Source organism: Haliotis cracherodii, unplaced genomic scaffold (assembly GCF_022045235.1).
Source record: "Haliotis cracherodii isolate W230 unplaced genomic scaffold, xgHalCrac1.p SCAF_1, whole genome shotgun sequence".
In the NCBI taxonomy this organism is placed as follows: domain Eukaryota; kingdom Metazoa; phylum Mollusca; class Gastropoda; order Lepetellida; family Haliotidae; genus Haliotis; species Haliotis cracherodii.
In genome coordinates, this window is record NW_027266264.1 from 85,227,071 (window position 1) to 85,242,314 (window position 15,244).

Sequence of the window (15,244 nt, forward strand, 5' to 3'; positions counted from 1 at the left end):
TCTGATTGCTTCACACACGATTTTGCAGAAATTAATTAAAAGGAATTTTGAATAAAATTAATGAAATAAGTTACAAACATAAATCCAGATATACAATGAACACTTTTTATAGCCTGACAGTGTTATGACATGATTAATTTGTGTACTTCAGTATGGATTTATTGACATGGTATTTCTGGTGTTACGTGCTCAAGGTAATGTCTTTGCTTTGGGGGAAAAACCCCATCAAAACTCATTATGGCATGTATAATACACCCCCTTCTACGCAGCTGTGTTTTGGGAAAAAAAATTGCACACTATACTCAAGAATGTACTATCGAAGGAATATATGTGGTTTAGTATTTTTTTTTAACAAATCAAATATGTCCAAAATGAGGTGGAAATGATAACTTTGTTCACACTATGGGAGGATTTAGGTTTTGGACAACTCTAGAATAGAGTCTTGTACGATGTCCGTAGACTCACCATTTGTAATGAACCTCTGCATGGAGGGGAAGTTGGATCTTGTAGATTTGAACATGAAGAAAAGGCAGTCGGTGAGTTGTTCTATGCCTGTGAAGTCCAGGGAGACAAGGTCTGATGTTACTGCTTCGTTGCGTATCGAGTCCTACAGCAGATACGTATATTGGAGACTGCAGGGTCAACAAGTGTCCTAGTGGGTCATTGATTCAATGAGGAAGGCTTTTGTAAATGTTTGTTTGTTGTTTAACGCCGCACTCAATATTCCAGCTGTATAATGACAGTCTGTAAATAATCAAGGCTGGACCAGACAATCCAGTGATTGACATCATGAGTATCGATCCATGCAATTAGAGTACGATGACATGCATCAACCAAGTCAGTGAGCCTGACTGCCTCTACGACAAGCTTCATCGCCTTTATGGCAAGCATTGGTTGGTGAAGACCTATACTACCCCAGATCTTCATGAGACTTCTTGTAAAAGAGAAACATAGATGAAGAACCTCATAAATAATTCATCCTGTATAAATTCATCATAATAAATTCTTCATATGTTATGAATAATTCATCCCTTAACATAAACATTTTAATTCATTTATCAACGAATCATAATTGATACTTCATATATCATATATCATAATTAATTCAACAAATATCATGAATAAGTTAACTCATCATATATCAATGAATTATAACATATATATCAATTAATCATAACGATCATAACTATAAATCTTAAACTAGACTCACCGACACAGCAGGCAGAGGGAGGAAGTCCATGTTCCAGTCATAGTCGCGGAGGATGTCTCTCCGACCCAGTTTAACTAAATCATTGAGCAGATATGTTAATGGAACATGGTTTATTTGTTTATTGTTACTTAACACTGAGCATGCACAAACACACCAACACACACATGCCCGAGCGAGCACACACACACACACACACACGCACGCGAGCACGCACACGCACACACACACACAAACACACACACACACAGTTGTGAGGAAAAAAGACACGGTATATGCATGAAACATGGTTTATTTGTTTATTGTTACTTAACGCTGAGCATGCACGCACACATGCACATACTCGCACACCTACACAAAAAGACATAGTATATGCATGAAAGATGGTTTATTTGTTAATTGTTACTCAACGCTGAGCATGCACGCACACACACACACACACAGGGTTGTGAGGAAAAAAGACATGGTATATGCATGAAACATGGTATATTTGTTTATTGTTACTTAACACTGAGCATGCACGCACACACCAACACACACACACACACACCAACACACGCACAGTCACGCATGGACAGACGCAGGCACAACAGAAGATGGAGCCTAGATGGAGTATTTCCATCAATATTACATTCCCGTTTCTCACCTGGATTAAATCTTGCCTTTGTGCTGACACTTCTGAGGCGTCTCTTCTGGGCCAAAAGTTGCTCGGGTTGGAACACAGTGGGACGAAGATCCGACTTGGACACTCCCAATTCTTTCTTCTTATCCAGGGCAATCAGTAGGTTGCTACTCTCCGTCAAAGGCATGCTCTTGTCTATAGCTTCAGTCTCTTGTTCAGCTACTTGTTCACTATCAAGAAGTATATCAGCAGTGATTTCCTCTGACGACATCGCCTGTGTCTCTTGTTGTAAACGCTTTTCAGCTGTTGATTTAGAGATAGCTTTCTTCTTTTGAAAACCACCCTTTCCCATCTTTGACTTTGATGGCTGCTCGTCTTCAGGTGGTCTGTACGTCTTAGGGGCTGGCTCTGTAGCTTTATTAGAACCAGGAGGGGGTCCTGGAGTGGGTGGAGGTGGGGCTGAACTTGGACCTGGGGGAGGAGGAGGAGGTCCTGGAGGGGGTTGGGGTGGGGCTGAGGGAGGAGGGGGTCCTGGAGGGGGTGGGGGTGCCTGAGCAGTTGGAGTGGGTTTGGTAGATAAAGACTGACTTGTTGGGACAGCAGGCTTGGGTGCTGGAGACTGACTTCCAGGGGCAAGGGCAGCATTCTGCGTGGCTGATGATGGATGTGCACTTGTATGTGAAGACTTTGAACCAGAAGGAGCCCTAGCCTTTGTTCCAGAGCCAGGGCGTGACCTTGACCCAGATGAAGGTCTTGAAGGAGGTTTTGGATCCATGGTCACTGATAAGGTTTCCTTACTGGTTTAAACTCCTTGAAGATATCTTCTGTACTGAATTTTATTCATTCGTCACAATTCTAAATAAGAAAATAAAATGAAACTAAGGAAGTGGTTTACATTACAAGATTGGAAACCAAGTACAATCATAGTGAAATCTTTAGCTACCAGGCAGGGAGAAGATCTCTGGTAACGGGCCTTGTACTATTTACATTTGTTAATGTCAAACTCAGCAATAGTCCAGCTATATATAAAGGCTCACTGTAAATACTTTTTTATCATTTTTTCTTAATATACTGGATAAACATGATAAACATATCTTTATCCACTAATATTTCTATGGGTCATATCAATGTTTCAGATTCATAGATTATTCATTGTTTGGGAAGTGTTTGTGTTTGAAGCAATATGTTTTTCAAAGGCATCCCAAAACAGGTGCTGGCTAAAATGGCCACATGCCAAAATGGCCCAATCATTTTGCTGGTGGAAAAGGCACCAAAGTTTAAAATATTTCACTCGACATTTCAAGTATTTATAAAATAGCATACATCATAAGATCCCTTAACAAATACTCGTAGAGGCTAATTTCTGATGTAAACTTGTTTTAACTTTACACAATTACTGGTGTTTGCAAGTTACCATGCAAGTTTAATTTCATTTATTTGACCAAGGTAAACAAAAATAAGGTGCCGTTTTCGCCAGGCAATAGTAACCGTTTTCCCTTGAGGCGAGGTGATGTTTTCGTCAATTGGTGATGCTTTCGCCCAGTGACATTTTGATGAGGTGCTGTTTTAGCTACAACCCCGGTGAACGATATTGAATTATTTTGCACTTTTTTTGTCTGGTAATCTGAGTGGTTAAGTACCTTAATAATACCTGTAACAAAGTCGTTAACTGAGCATGAAGTGAATGACAACAAATACACAGGTGTTGGTTTCTACCAGGGAATAGTAATTGTTGAAATTTGCCTGGAAAATATTAAATAACGGCCAATGCTGTTTTGAGTATATATATGAGCTGAACTTCATTGTTGCAGAAATAACACATACAAGTATTTGCTGTATACTAAACTACAAAACTGTAATCAAATGGGAGGATTCAAGGGGATGCCCCATTGCTGGTCGGAAGCTCAGTTTGTTTGCATCCGATGATGACGTGGGCTAATTAATTGAAATGGCGCTGGCTAGACAGCTATATGAGTTGGAGCACTGTATTCCTTTGAAGATGACATATAGGATTCCAAACAGTGCAATTCTACAGAAGCTGATCATACGATTATGCCACGGAAAACATGTTTTAGTTTTATTGTTTAATGCACAAATTTTTATGCATGCGTTTTTATTTTTTTTATAATATGAATGGGAAATATATTCGGTCAAACCAAATTTATATGTCTCTGAGTAAGTGACATATGGACGCTCGTATGAGTACTTAATATAGAATCTAGTATTCTTAATAAATAATACTTAATTCGTACTTTATTGATTTTTCCTGAAAATATTCTCCAATAAATGAGTACGATCATCAACACATTTAACAAGGGGCAATTGTCGAATGGGCCGTTTTCGTTACATCTACCGAGAACATATGACAGGATCTGACAGTGACAGCTTGGTGGTGTGTCTATATCTATATTTCGATCTAGCGTGTGATCGGATGGCATACACATTGTAACTTTGGTTGAAATTGGGAAAATGATGTTTCGATATCGTCACATGATCGGGATAGATACTGACTTGTACATTGATGTCATCGGTTGACAATCTTTTTGTGGAAGCCGACAAAACAATCGCTGTCGCCATGCACTTGTTTACAGTTTGCCGAAAACCGGTCGTTAACAGGTGCGTGTTGTCGGTATGTCGTAAAATTGATAACCCACCCGCAAGAAATATATAATACAAATCTATCAAAATTATCATTGTCTTACTTCCCTTGTAAACCTCGCATCAATATACTAATCCATATAATTCCTGCAAAGGTTTATACATCGTCAATATAGTCTCGCACTGCAAACTACACACTACATGGACAAACCCGTGAAGAATTGACGTTGAATAATTGAACATCTTCCACGTGATGACTTGGAAAAGAGAGGAGCCTTAAAAAGGCAGCGTGTGGGGTACCCCTTATGTGATATATATTAACCTGCTTGAACAGTACACGTTACATATTTCTCTTGATCGCATTTATAGTAACTTGTACTATATGTTGTATAGGCCGACGCAGATCGCCTTGTTCTGAGTTATTCATCATATATACAGGTAATTTACTGAAACAATTTGAACTTAACGCATGGAAATAACTGCATCTCACTTCATATTGCTTTGGGGCAATATTAATTACCATCCAAAACTGGCTCCCACAGGAGATATAGTTTGGATGAGATCAAGCGTTATCTACATTGTTGGAAGAATGATGTTGGATGATAAATACAATCTCGACCTCGTGTCTTTTGATATAAAAAAATATCAACACTCGTTGATAAAAGTGGAAAAAACTCCGTATCGGCAAACCTTGGAGTCTTTCCACTTTTATCAACTCGTGTTGATATATTTCAAATATAAAAACACTCGGGTGAGATTCTCTATATATCAGAAGTGTTCATAAGTTGGAGATGGCGTCAGACAACCTATTTGCCAGTTCCAAATTCAACCAATATCGAGTAATCACTGTATTATATAGTTAATAGGTCTTCTCTTGCCTACAGCGACTAATGAAAGTATACATGTGCACCCATGCTTGATGGTGGCTTAAATGAAACCAACAAGAATTATTTTTTCGATTGTGCTGTATTTGATACGGGTAACATATTTGTCTTTTGGGCCTCAAGTTTGCAGCTTTTCAGAGACTGTTTTTAGTCTTTATCGATCTGATAACGTTTGTACTTTTGGGGTCAAATCCAGTTTTCAAGTGTATACTTTCTTTTGCCCGACAGTTTACCAATTGCTACAGAATGTATTGTTTTCGTGTACACACCACTTCATGCACCTCTGCACATGAGTGATCTAGTTTGGAGTGGAGTCCGCTCATACCTACACACAACAAACAGACTAATCAAGGACCAGAAATAGAATGTGACTCATCTACTCATGGACATTATATTTGGACAGGACAGAGAATCAGTAATTGCATGTATATTTTATAGATTTACATAACTTTATGATACTTTGTTGAGATATACTGGATATGATTTCAACAAATGTAGACGCGCTAGTTTTTTTCCAGTAGTATGTAGGAATGTAGCAATAATATATTGGGCAAGTTAGTATACAATGATATTTGTCTTCAATTTTTGTTAACATTATTTTCCTCACAAATTTCACAATATCTTATCTCATTAACAGTATTTTTTATATCTTCCAGATTCAATTCTAAGCATGTTTCATATTACTATACAAACAAAGCTTGCTACTTCCTGGCAAAATAATCTGCAAATAAAAAGTGATTTTATTTTAACTATCAGGCTCCATCTATACTTATTAGATTCATTTTGAAATGACATAGTTTTTACCTTACCCACCAATGTATACTACTCAAAAGAAGTTAAGGATTACCCGATTCTTTCATACTACTACAGGTAATCTCTCATTTCCGGGCAGATTAACAATAGTAATATGAAAGAATCGATTATCCTTAACTTCTTTTAAGTAGTATATTACCCCTTATTACACTGCTTAAGTAAAATATCATAGACTAACTTTAAAATATACAATGGAGAACGTCCCACAAATTGCCGCATGTTTTGCCCTTGACAGTGTACATTGAGAATAGATTTACAGAATTTAGTGTACTCGCTCCTGCTATACAGCTTTATATAAGAGCTGAAAAAAAAACATTGCTGACTATAGCGGGAAATTAAAAAATAAACGCAAACAAAGAACGATTTTGCAACAGAACAATTTATTGATGTCCATGAAATATTAATTCATCATGACTTAGTAAACATTAGTAAACACATGTCCTCTTAAAACGTCATTGCTACGGCACTGATCACCGGTTGATTTGGAAGTCGGTCTACGCGGCATTTCATTTCATCCCTCATATGTTGGATGGATGACGATAGATTTGGCGAAACAGCAGGCCAAAGGAGTGTGGACATGTTTTGTTGCCCAATAACATATGAGTCCTGCTGTAAAGTGATTGATGTGACGTCCATGGATCTGAATAATAAAAGCGTCCAATGCCTTTCCGTATATTCCTAAAGAAATTTGTTTGCCAAAAGCAGAGTCGACTGTATAATTCCGACTATACTAGTATAATGCGTATGTGATTAAGAATCACTATCAAATAGTGATGATACCGGGTGTTCGCGAAACGGTGAGCATATCCTGCCCCACCCGAGGCACCCGTCACAAACACATGCAAAGGCAAGTCAGTTGTTGACCTGAAAACGCACGGTAACATATGGTTCAAGCCAAAACAGGGAATTGCCTCTGACATCAGTTTTATCACTGATGCGTCAATTTTTTAAATGTCCTTCACATGTCTTTGACTGTAGTAGCCTTGATCAAACAACTTCTGAGCAAGAGTTGGAAGAAGCTCTTTAAAATCTTGATAGAAAGATTACCTTTAAATTTGCTATCGATGGCCGCTAGTGGGATACTGATGCATCCTCACACCATTGCGATCCCACCACCCACCAGAACGTTCAACAACACATGCGACAGAGTAATGTTCCATTCGACGACATTAAAAACCCTTCAATGACGTCATCTTATTGTTCTCCAGTGGGATTAAATCTCATAAACAGGGATGTTATAATATCGCCAGGATTTTATATAATAATCCGGGAATATTTGCTATAAAATATGTTATAATATTTCCGGGATTTCATTAATACAACTTCCGTTCAGATTGTAACTTTTGAGAAAGAAATTTATTTTGCATTTGAACACGATGTACAGTCAATAACATATCTTTTCTTTATAGATTTTATTAATACAACAATACCGGTTGTCGATCGATCACCGATCAAAACATAATGCGTACAAAATGGGTTCTTTTCTGAATCAAATCATTTCTTTGCAAATTGCCAAGATGCAGTTGCTCTGCCTGTAAAGAATAAATCAAAATGCTGCAGTTGCTGCCATGATGGTTACAGAAGAATGAGAAATACAAGGCGAAGGCAGCATTGGCAGAGACCTTGGATCACAAGAGGGCCACAGCTAGGAGACTATGAGAATCTGAAGGCAGAGTTGGAAAGAGAGAGCCGTGGTGATTTCGTTGACTACCTCAGAATGAAGCAGACCTGTGCACCTCAGTAGTTGTCTCTATTGTATCTTCTACAATTTCTGGTTCTTTTGTTTTCCTGCCTTTACGGACCATAGTGATGAATGGAAATGATTGACGTGAACTCTCTGAGTATATATGACAAAATGATGCTGTAATGCCCAGACAGGTCTTTTATAGACGGTGACATGTTGCACACCAAACCCAGCAGCCGATCGACAACCGGTCACCGATGAAGCGACGGCCGATCGACCTCTTATCACTGATCAATCACCACTAGGTTGCAAAGAGTCAACACCCTTGTGTAGACGAAACCGATCGCCGCACAGTGGAAACCAATCTGCGATTAAAATGACACCACGTAGGGACCTGTAAGAGATCAATGAAACCACCCTGCGACCAAATCGGTCGCAGCCAGTCTTTTGTGCATGTTCAAAATGGGTTTTGCGATCTTCTCTGAAACCTTGTAGCGACCTCAGTGAAACCTTTGAGAGACCCCGGAAAACCTCATTGCGATTTTCAAATATTTTGAAGGTTACATGGCGGTCGCATTGTCTGCGTGACTGCTGCTGAAAGTAACAATAAACAAATAATAACCATGTTTCATGCATATACCGTACGTGTCTTTTTTCCTCACAACTGTGTGCGTGTGTGTGTATTGGTGTGTGCGTGCATGCTCAGTGTTAAGTAACAATTAACAAATTAAAATTAACCATGTTTCATACATATATCTGCTCAATGATTTAGTTAAACTGGGTCGGGGAGACACCCTACGCGACTATGACTGGAACATGGACTTCCTCCCTCTGCCTGCTGTGTCAGTGAGTCTAGTTTAACATTTATAGTTATGATCGTTATGATTCATTGATATAAAATGATATGATATGTGATGAATTATTAATTATTCATGGCATATGATGAATTTATTATGATGAATTTATAGAGGATGAATTAATTGTGAGGTTCATCATCTATGCTTCTCTTTTACAAGAAGTCCAATGAAGATCCGAACGCCAGACAGGGTAACAACAAGAACCATCTTTTAACGTCTTTTGGTATGACGCGGTAGGGGATCGAACCCCAGACCTGCCGCTCTCCGGGCGGACGCACTACCACTAGATCAGGGAGGCGTTCAATTCGGTTTGAGGCGGCAACACAGGAACCATAAGTTCTGAACAGAAGGTTGTTGCAATGGGCGTGGGATGTGTCTGGATGTAGCACATCAATGGCTAGCTCTCAGTCTTGGTCTTGGCGCACCAGTTGTGTTCTTTTATGTGTGTGAACGCTTGATACCATCGTACCAATGTTTATATCACAAATGCATGTGCAACTTAAGCACTCTTGTCACATGGTTTACCATTTTCTCTTGCTGCACATTAATCACGCATTTCAAATTTATCATACTGGGACACAGGTGTGGTTGTGTTGGGGCTACAGTTACACATTTGGTTCCATTTGTGTCTTAATGTTTTTGCTAGTCCATTTTAAATTTGTTGAAGTATCTTTTGGTCATGGATGGATGGAAGGATGCATGGATGGATAGATAGATATGTGGTGTGATTTGATTGTTAGTTGTTTAAACGTTGCACTCAGCAATATTCTTGCCATAAGAGGTCAGTCTGTAAATACTTGAATCTGGACCAGACAAACCACCAGCAGTGCCCCACGTTGTTGGGGTAAAATGACACACAACCAAGTCAACCATCTGACCACTAATACATCTAGTTGTCTCAAGCCAACCTTGCTTGAGACCCATCTTAACCCAGGATCACTATGGGGTTTTACATATGAATCCTGGTTCATGGTAGGCAGGTTCAATCACTGCATGTAGCATGAGACAAGAAAGACAGGATTTTGTTGAATTGGTTTATTTTTATATTGTGTAAAAATCGAAGAAATATACAAAATGTAAAAAGAAATGGTAATTCAAACATTCCAAAATATACACATATGCTGAAAACCAATTGTCCTCTGAATCACTACAGAAGTCTTCATAGCAACAAGTGAGGTGACAACCAGTGTCTTCTGGTTATATTGTCGAGTTCAGTCTTACACACTAACAGTGAGCTTAATGCTGCCTTGAATAGTACTTCACTTAGATCACTGTCAGCGTAATGGAAAGGAAACCAGAAGTGATGCAAGTGCAACCTTACCACTTTGGTGAAATTGGGATCTCTCATCTCCATCCAGACTTCTCACAGATAATGAACATGACACGTTAAGGCAAGAGGTGTTGTCTTTGACTCCAGACAAATATACTACTCAAAACAAGTTAAGAACACCCAAAATTGGAAGGCTGTGTTTTGCAATACCCATCAGCCAAGAGATAGATCCTAACTGTTCTCTTGACAAGTGACTATATGTCCAACTTTTCACACCAATAATATAGTTTCATCTACCAAATCTTGATACATGTAATGCCCTTCTGCAAGAAATAGAATGAATCTTAGCGAAAAGCAATAAAAAGCTGAGAGTGATTACACATGGCACTGCATCACAGATTATGCAAAATCAACCAATTTTTGCATTTGTGAAAGAAACATTATTATGAAAAAAAAGAAAGAAAAAGATTTGATTTTCTAAATGCATGAAAAAATAACAAGCATGTAGCATATAATTGCATAGATAAAGGGATGTACAATGCTGTATATAACAGTGCATGTTTATTGCGCACATAGTCGATGATAGACAGTGTCTAATGTATACATCATGCAATAACACTCCTAATTGTAAGATTATTTTTAGCTTTTAGTAATTGCCAGTGTGAGTAATTTTCGAGATACTAGAATTTAGAATGCATAAACGCTTTCCTCTGATTGTCCATGCCACTAGTGATGCTGCCTGGGAACCAGCTCTGGTCACCTTCATAACAATCACACCATCACACAGTTGAAGGTAACTGTGCAGTTGGTGCTCTGGTGAACTTAAACTGTCACACAATGCACAGAGATCTTATTCAGCTTCATGAGAGAAATGTCACACAATGTAATTGGAGCTCTTATTCAACCTTATGATAACAGAGTCACATCATGCAACTGGAGGTTGACTCAACCTCATGATAACAGTGTCACATGATGCAACTGGAGGTGGACTCAACCTTATGATAACAGTGTCACATGATGTAACTGGAGGTGGACTCAACCTTATGATAACAGTATCACATGATGCAACTGGAAGTCGACTGAACCTTATTATAACAGTGTCATATGATGCAACTGGAGGTCGACTCAACATTATGATAACAGTGTCACATGATGCAACTGGAGGTGGACTGAACCTTATGATAACAGTGTCATATGATGCAACTGGAAGTCGACTCAACCTTATGATAACAGTGTCACATGATGCAACTGGAGGTGGACTCAACCTTATGATAACAGTGTCACATGATGCAACTGGAAGTCGACTGAACCTTATGATAACAGTGTCATATGATGCAACTGGAGGTCGACTCAACCTCATGATAACAGTGTCACATGATGCAACTCGAGATCGACTCAACCTTATGATAAGTGTCACATGATGCAACTGGAGATCGACTCAACCTCATGATAAGTGTCACATGATGCAACTGGAGGTCGACTCAACCTTATGATAACAGTGTCACATGATGCAACTGGAGGTCGACTCCACCTCATGATAAGTGTCACATATTTGAAGGTTATTCTTATAACACGGTCACACACAGCAACCACTGGCATGACCCATTCCATACTCACCACCTCAAATACTGGTTATTGATGTCAGTCTAATTGTGAAGCATACATCCCATCTTAAAACACTCATTTGTGTTGCATTGTAACAAAAGATACAAAAATCAAATAATTTGTTTGACAGCCCAAGCACCTCCAATAACATATGTGTGTACTTGAGGACTGAGATGATACAACTTGCACATTTGTCATTATCACTGTTGCTATCATGTGAATAAACTAATGGGTTTCTTTAACATGTTTACAATGCATATTGAATTAGATGTATTAGATGCCTATCCACCCATAATCAAATCACACCAATGTCATTGGTCACATAAAGAAATCGACAGTTTTGATTATGTCAGCTATTTAAGACATATCATTCTAATTCTTAAAAATGTATACAAAAAATATAATGCAAATGTATATAAACAAGATCAAGACAAACAAAACGTAGAAACATGCAAAGGACAATATTTTGTCAAGTTACAGCATTATGATACTGCTCATTATGGACTGCCAAAGATAACAGGTCCAATATGATGATGTGTTATGCCATGACAAACTGATTTTCTTGTTTTGGATCTTCTTCCTCAAGCAAGCATATGGAGGAAAGATTTGAGAAATTAAGGCTTCATTCTGAACCTCTGGACATAACCTGAACCTTATGTCTCCATACCTTTCGTGCCAACCATGCGAGGGGATGACTGGGTCTTACTTCCGTCATGTCATGGCATGTCAGCTTCGGGTGGGAGTAAAGATCACCGGGGAAACTTAACAGCAAACAAACCAAGGATCACAATCTGGGCAAATCAGTCATCAAAACCCACAGATTCTTGCAAGACTAAGGAATGCACAATCAGCCGATTCTTGCAAGACACAGAGATGGACAAAATAGGCAGATTCTTGGCGGATGAAGGGATGCACAAAGTAGGCAGATTCTTGCAAGACACACAGATGGACAAAATAGGCAGATTCTTGGAGGACGAAGGGATGCACAAAGTAGGCAGATTCTTGCAAGAGACAGATGGACAAAATAGGCAGATTCTTGGAGGACGAAGGGATGCACAAAGTAGGCAGATTCTTGCAAGAGACAGAGATGGACAAAATAGGCAGATTCTTGGAGGACGAAGGGATGCACAAAGTAGGCAGATTCTTGCAAGAGACAGAGATGGACAAAATAGGCAGATTCTTGCAAGACATGGTGATGCACAAGGCAGGTAGATTCTTGCAAGACGAAGGGATGCACAAGGCAGGCAGATTCTTGCAAGACACACAGATGGACAAAATAGGCAGATTCTTGGAGGACGAAGGGATGCACAAAGTAGGCAGATTCTTGCAAGAGACAGAGATGGACAAAATAGGCAGATTCTTGCAAGACGAAGGGATGCACAAGACAGGCAGATTCTTGCAACACGAAGGGATGCACAAGGCAGGCAGATTCTTGCAAGACACACAGATGGACAAAATAGGCAGATTCTTGGAGGACGAAGGGATGCACAAAGTAGGCAGATTCTTGCAAGAGACAGAGATGGACAAAATAGGCAGATTCTTGCAAGACGAAGGGATGCACAAGACAGGCAGATTCTTGCAAGACGAAGGGATGCACAAGGCAGGCAGATTCTTGCAAGACGAAGGGATGCACAAGGTAGGCAGATTCTTGCAAGATGAAGGGATGCACAAGGTAGGCAGATTCTTGCAAGACACAGAGATGGGCAAAATATGCAGATTCTTGCAAGACGAAGGGATGCACAAGGTAGGCAGATTCTTGCAAGACACAGATGCACATGATACATGAAGTCAGTGTGCTGATTCAGTTGTCTGATGGACAAAGTCTGTGGTCAACTAACACTTCCCTCTGCCTTCTTTTAACTAAGCACAGGCTCATAGCTGATCATTGTCACAATCTTCAAAATAACCTCCGACACCCCATGTTTGTCACTACTATTTGGAAAGTTGTAGCAAAATCATACAATTTCCAAAAGGATGGAATCAAATACTTTTTACAAAATAAACTCATAAATGAGTATGGCAACACCATGTTCTGGACAAAATAACATAGATATTGACCCCATTGACATGTCAGTTAGACATACCTTTCTAAATATACTACACAAAAGAAATTAACACCTGATTTAATCATATTACTATAGTTGATTTGTCATGGCATGACAGACTACCGTAACTATAGTACCATGAAAGAATCGGGTGTTCTTTAACTTCTTTTGTGAGGTGCATTATGGGAGTTGACATATACAAGGGAACTGTCACCAATTAATACTATATTTAACATGAAGTAGTTCAACAACTTTTTCCCAAATATTCTAATCATGGCAACCATGAAAAATTCAGGGATCAACCTTTGATACGTCTCTCAATCTACCTATATTTAAGCATGTCTTATATTAAGTATTTCTGCGTTTAATCATTCCTATTTCAATGTAGACATAACGTTGAATTTAGATATAATGTTTACTCTAACCCGCTCAATGTTTGCATAAAATTCGGCATCTAAGAAAAATAATAAAGTTTGCCCTGAACTATTATAGTTAAAGCATGAGGATGCTTTGACATTTTAGTTCAAGGCAAAAACAATACTTTGTTACACTACACACGGCGGTAGAACAAACTTTACTACTTTTCTAAGATGCCAAATTTGAGACAAAATTTGCGCTTTAATGGAGATATGTTCAAAATGAAATCTGTAATAGTTGGCGCCATATACTGAAACTCCTCGGGCAGGGCTAACTGAAGGTCTGTTTCACATATTGCCTGCACCCTAGTGACGAAAAAAGCAAAACATAAAAAAGTGTGTAGTTTATAGAGTTCAATATGTCACATTATATTATCTGTACAGTGAGTGATTATCCCAAATCCCATGCAGCATGTTTTTGTACAGATTTGGTTTAGTTTAATCGCGTGACACACACCATTCCACTAGTGCATTGTGAGTGCAAGCTTACCCACATATAAACACATGCTCCTTTATACCCAGAGTTCCTTACGGCCAGCCTCGTCCCGCGGTCACTTTGATGGGTAAAGACATATTGTTACAGTCCTCAACGTCGCAGCTGTAGTAGCATATCTCCATAAATATACAAACCATGTGAAGCCCACTGAAAGACTTTTATGAGGCCGGTCTGCTCTGATTTCAGAATAAGTAAGCCAGACAAAAGGGAGTGGTGTAAACACAGACAAAGTTTGTGTGGCTAGTTATTATTGGTTGAGGTGTTTTCCGTCATAAAAGATGATACTAATGTTTCCACAACTAATGTAGCAACTGCAAGCCATGAAATGGAGCGCTTACTGAGCGGGTAGCACTAGGTGATACTGTAACGCGAATTGGCGGGTTGGGGCGTGAAATGGCATCACCATAGGACAAACAGGATGGGGGGGGAAGACATGCAGTATTTTTCTAACGCGCATCGGTGAACAACGTGGTCATTAAACACTTCAAGGATTGCTCATATCTGTGGCAAGACAGTGAAATAATTCACAGGGCAGCGACGCCCACTTCAGACAACATTATGGCTGCTGTGGTTTGTATATATTTGGGATAAGTCATAGCATGGGAGATTGTTGACATGATATCGCCATATTTCTTCACAGGGAATAATATTTAATTATTCGACAACTTTAAAGAAACTGTTTCACTGAGCGATGTATATGAACCATCTTGATTGCTAAAAATGAACAATATTACCCAGGATACAATA

At 39.1% G+C, this 15,244-nt stretch overlaps 1 protein-coding gene across 1 annotated transcript in view; it reads right to left on the reverse strand.

Moving 5' to 3' along the window:
- The window catches only part of LOC139452086 (uncharacterized), an 85,518-nt gene extending 83,230 nt beyond the window's left edge, over window positions 1-2,288 (reverse strand). The window contains exons 1-3 of the mRNA XM_071233439.1: window positions 1,854-2,288; window positions 1,211-1,284; window positions 466-607 (exon numbers count right to left, since the gene is read on the reverse strand). Of these exons, the coding sequence (XP_071089540.1) occupies window positions 466-607; window positions 1,211-1,284; window positions 1,854-2,181 (544 nt within the window). The 5' untranslated portion in view covers window positions 2,182-2,288. The remainder of the gene's footprint in view (window positions 1-465; window positions 608-1,210; window positions 1,285-1,853) is intronic.
- Window positions 2,289-15,244: the final 12,956 nt, after the last annotated feature.